This window comes from Amblyomma americanum, chromosome 5 (assembly GCF_052857255.1).
Source record: "Amblyomma americanum isolate KBUSLIRL-KWMA chromosome 5, ASM5285725v1, whole genome shotgun sequence".
In the NCBI taxonomy this organism is placed as follows: Eukaryota; Metazoa; Arthropoda; class Arachnida; order Ixodida; family Ixodidae; genus Amblyomma; species Amblyomma americanum.
Window position 1 is genome coordinate 163286619 of NC_135501.1, and position 5046 is coordinate 163291664.

Here is a 5046-nt window from a genome sequence, read left to right on the forward strand (position 1 = left end):
TGAGGCAGGGCCCTAAAACGCTTTTTAAAACATTTGAGAGAGAAAGAGGAAGAGAAATGACTTTATTTGACCAAGGGATTTGGGGCACGCAGGTCCCTGGGTCCCCACAAGACCCCTCTGCACTACATGTTCATAAGTTCACGGAGTTCCATGACGTGGGCGGCCCGATCAGTGGCGATCTTCTGCCTGGCCGGGTCTTTGGGGCGCAGTGGGATGTCCCATTCCGCCCAGGTGATCAGGAGAGTAGAGTGGAGGGGAGTAATTTTATTGATCTAAAGGTTTATATTCGTTTCAGCGGTTTATACCGTCTTCTTTGGGCTTTAGTTCGTGCTCCTCTTCTGGTACTCCGCTTGCTGCGGCTGCCTTTTGAGTACGCTGTTAGAGACCTCATTGGTCTTCGTAGCGGTCGCCGGCCAGCTTAGCTTCCCATGGCTTCTCACTAGGGTTCTGTATTGTTAGCGTACTCTATTTTCTGGCACTCTTGTGTTATGTGGTACATCGTGGGTCAGTCCCCACACCACGGGCATACGTTTGGATATACCGCCGGGCTTAATGATAATCTTTATACTTAATAGATTCGAGAACATTTGATGATGACGATGATGATAATAGTGAATTTTTATGGCGCAAGGGCACCTGCGACGAAACAGCGCCATGGCACAAGCTATTTTTCGTTTGCTCAACGTGGGGTCAAAGACCCATTTCCCAAGCATTTCACCCTAAAGAAGCCAGGCCAGGGGAAAGTTTGTACCTATTATATCAGCGGTGGGTACCCGGCGGCGTCGGGATGCAACAAGCAACCACGTGACCAGAGAGGCAGTGCGCGCAGCCGGGCGACAGTGGAAGACGACGAGGAAGAGAAGGAGGAGGCAGCTGGTGCGGGGGCTGCTTGCGGGGGCGGTGAAATGGGCCGGCGGCGGTCGCAGCTGCTGCTGCTGCCATGGCTGCTGATGGGAGCCGTGTGCGGAGGCGAGCTGAGCGACTTCGTGAGCCGCTACGAGCGGGTTCGCATGCAGGCGTTCAGCGTGCCGCCCACGCGCAGCGTGGACGCCATGGACGTGGCGGCCGACACGCAGGGCGGCTACCGGGTCTCCTTCGAGGCCTACGGCCAGCTCTTCAACCTGTCGCTGGCCGAGGACCCGAGGCACGTGAACCGGATCCCGGTGTTCGTGCACAACACGAGCGGCGTGTCGCGGGTCGCCTACGAGACCGACTACAGCCTCTACATCGGCCGGCTTGAGGACAACCCGCGCTCGGAGGTGATGGGCTACTTCCGGGACGGCGTCTTCGACGGCGTCATCCGCACCGAGAACAACGTGTACTTCGTCGAGCCGGCCGACAACTTTTTCCTGGAGAAGCAGAACTACGACGCGGTCGTCTACTCCGGCATGGAGGTCATGGCGCCCGACTGCGTCACCATGCGCGGAGGGGTGCGCGCCTGCTTCCAGAACACGACGCGCGCCGCCGTCGGCCCCTCCAAGCAGCTGCAGAGGCTGTCGCCCGACGAGGACCTGCTGACGCGCATGAGCGCCCAGAGGATGCGCCCTTCCTCCTCCTCCACGTCGTCCAACTCGGGGGGCCTGCGCGTGTGCGGCATCGAGCTGCTGGCCGACCACTCGTTCTTCCGCTCGCGCAACCGCAACGTGAACCTGGTCGTGCAGGAGATGATTCTGCACCTCCACTATGCCGATCTGGTGTTCCGGAACACGGACTTCCAGCTGCCGTTCCGCGTGGGCCTGATTCCCGAGAAGGTGACCATCTTCACCGAACCCAGCAGCAAGGGCTACCCCCTGGGCCAGGAGGACCTGTCGGCCAAGGACTACCTGGCCAGCTTCTCCTTCTACGTGCAGCGCCACTGCCTCGTGGTGGGATTCTCGCACCGGCCGTTCGAGAGCAACACGCTGGGCATCTCGTTCGTGGCGAACCCGGACCCCGAGGGACCCGTGGGCGGCATCTGCGAGCTGCCCATGCGCTTCATCGACCAGGACACGATACACAGCTTCAACATCGCCTCCATCACGACCAGCACGTCGAACCGCAAGCGCGTCCCGCACGGCGTCTCCTTCGGCACGGTGACGCACGAGATCGGCCACAGCTTCGGTTCGCCGCACGACCCCGCCGCCGACCCGGCCTGCCACCCCATTGGCAAGTCGGGCTTCTTCATCATGGTCAAGTACTCGGTGGACGGCTCGCTGCCCAACCACAGGGCCTTCTCGCCCTGCTCGGTTCGCGACATGCGCAAGGTGCTGCGAGCCAAGGGGACCTGCCTGGCCGAGGACGGGGCGCGCTGCGGCAACGGCATCATCGAGCCCGGCGAGGAGTGCGACTGCGGCTCGGAGGCCACCTGCGAGACGCTGGACCCCTGCTGCTCGCCGGCGCCGTCGCAGGTGCACGAGACGGCGCTGGTGGAGCGGGACCTGCCGTGCACGGTTCGCCGATCGGGCGGCTCCACGTGCTCGCCGCGATCGTCGGCCTGCTGCAGCGACCAGTGCGGAGCCACGCTGCTGGCTGCCGGCCGCAACGCCTCCTGCCGTCCCTTCGACGAGTGCATGGCGTCGGGCCTGTGCGACGACAAGGGCGTCTGCGTGCCCCTGACGGCGCGCGCCGACGGCTACCCATGCCGCGGCACCAAAAAGACCTGCCGCCACGGCAAGTGCCAGTCGACGCCCTGCCAGGACCGGGGCCTCATGGACTGCGTGTGCGTGGACGAGGGTCGGTTCGGCAACGACGAGTGCCACATCTGCTGCCGCAACGGGACTCGGGGTGCCTGCCTGCCCGCCATCGAGCACGGCCTCAAGTCGCTCGACGGACGCCTCTACGTGCAACGCTCGGACTTCTTCTGCCACGGCCGGCGCGGACAGTGCGACGGATTCGGCATGTGCATCGTGTCGCCCACCATATCACACAGCAGCACGTCCGCGGCTGCGGGCCTGAGGCCGGCGCTGACGGCGTTTGCGCTGCTGCTTTTGTTGAGGCAAAAATAAAGATGCGCGCGCACTCACGCACTCGGAGGGCGGTAACCTGGGGGCGGAGCCCCGGCGACGGGCCCGGCCCGCGCGCGCGCGGCTTTGGCGGCGGCGCAGTCAGCGCCAGCATGCGCCGGCCGGTCGAAGGCGTCCCGACGACCGCCAGCGAGCAGATCAGCGCCCCACGGCCTCTCAGCTTCTCCATCGAGAGCATACTGCGCCGGCCGGGACCCGCCTCGTGGACCGGTAAGGGCGCACATTGAGTCTCAAATGATAGTTCACTGAAGTCTATAACAACTCAAGAAAAAACTTTAATCTTAAGATGATCTCTAATATATTTGAATGCGTCTTTGCCTCTTCGTCGTCAGTGTCTCATTCGCGCAGTTTCTTCGTATCTATTATTAACCAACGAACTCTTAAAGTTCAACTTGTGGAATGGTCAGGACAAAGCTGCTTATTAATGTTGAGGATGCAGTGTTTAGCAACATTCACGGAACACGCATAACGTCAATGGAGCACTGATATCCGATGTGGGTACACACAGCCTTCATAGCCAATCTCACTCGGAGGATGGCTTTTTAGGTTGCTTTTGGCCTATGATGGAGTGGCACATACCCACAGTGGGGATCGGCCAGGGTGTCTTGCATTCAAACAGTATAGTATTCCAGTTAAGCGTAGTTTCTTTTCAGAGTTACTTTGAAGCATTCGCGTGCAGATTATGCGCGCACAAAAGTGATGGATAGCTCTGCGTGTGATCGTTATTCGGTTGAATAGAGTAACGCCTGACCATGAAACACGGCTCCCGACCAGAAGTGTCACGTGTAATCGGCTTATGGCAATAGCAAGATTAGCAAGTTTAACAAGTACTGCTCTAAATTACCATTGAGGCCGTGGGGTAACTCAGTGGTTATGGCGCTCGGCTGCTGACCCGAAAGACGCGGGTTCGATCCCCGCCGCGGCGGTCAAATTTCGGTGCAGGCGAAATTCTGCAGGTCCGTGTACTGTGTTCTCAGTGCACGTTAAAGAACCCCAGGTGGTCGAAATTTCCGGAGCCCTTCACTACGGCGTCCCTCCACAGTCTGAGTCGGTTTGGAACGTATTAAGCCTCCATAAACCATCTAAACTGCCATTGAAAAGTACTCGAAAGTTGTTAATTTCGATGGAGGCGAAATTCTAGAGGCCCGTGTACTGTGCGATGTCAGTGCACGTTAAAAGAACCCCGGGTGGTCGAAATTTCCGGAGCCCTTCACTACGGTGTCCCTCCACAGCCTGAGTCGGTTTGGGACGTATTAAGCCCCCGTAAACCATCTAAACTGCCATTGAAAAGTGCTCGAAAGTTGTTAATTTCGATGGAGGCGAAATTCTAGAGGCCCGTGTACTGTGCGATGTCAGTGCACGTTAAAAGAACCCCGGCTGGTCGAAATTTCCGGAGACCTTCACTACGGCGTCCCTCCACATCCTGAGTCGGTTTGGGACGTATAAAGCCCCCATAAGCCATCTAAACTGCCATTGAAAACTACTCGAAGGTTGTTAATGTCGATGGAGGCGAAATTCTAGAGGCCCATGTACTGTTCGGTGTCAGTGCACGTTGAAGAACCCCAGGTGGTCGAAATTTCCGGAGCCCTTCACTACAGCGTCTCTCATAGCCTGAGTCGGTTTGGGACGTATTAAGCACCCATAAACCATCTAAACTGCCATTGAAAAGTACTCGAAGGTCGTTAAATGGTGTACTCAAGGCTTGAGGAGGCGCTTACTCGTGTCGTATACACCTGATATGAACTGTATCAGCGGTTACAAATGGCGCGTTTGGGTCCAGCAGCGCGCCGGGCTAATCGGCTTGAGCCTTCTCCGGTCGCTGAGTCGAAGCCCTTCGTGGACGTGTGCGCTCTCTTCTCCAGAAAGAGTGAAAGCAGGAAAAGAGGATCAGTCGCTTGAGGTGACCTTAGTTGCGCGCGGCCATACGTGTTCAAAATTACTTTTAAAAATTAATCGAATTGCGTTGATAATTACTTCATAGAAATTGCTAAAGTGTAATCAAATGGAAATACTAATTACTGCTCATAAACGGTAATTACATTAC

The 5046-nt window shown here is 57.7% G+C and overlaps 1 protein-coding gene across 1 annotated transcript; it reads left to right on the forward strand.

Annotated features, from left to right (window-relative positions):
* Positions 1 to 851: 851 nt before the first annotated feature.
* On the forward strand, positions 852 to 3005 carry LOC144135216 (disintegrin and metalloproteinase domain-containing protein 10-like). The gene has a single exon (XM_077667956.1). The coding sequence runs from the start codon at positions 906 to 908 to the stop codon at positions 2982 to 2984; it is 2079 nt and encodes a 692-aa protein (XP_077524082.1). The 5' UTR covers positions 852 to 905; the 3' UTR covers positions 2985 to 3005.
* The last annotated feature ends 2041 nt before the right edge of the window (positions 3006 to 5046 follow it).

Coding starts and splice junctions, on each gene's coding strand:
- LOC144135216 (XM_077667956.1), top strand. CDS start 906: ATGGGCCGGCGGCGGTCGCAGCTGCTGCTGCTGCCATGGCTGCTGATG.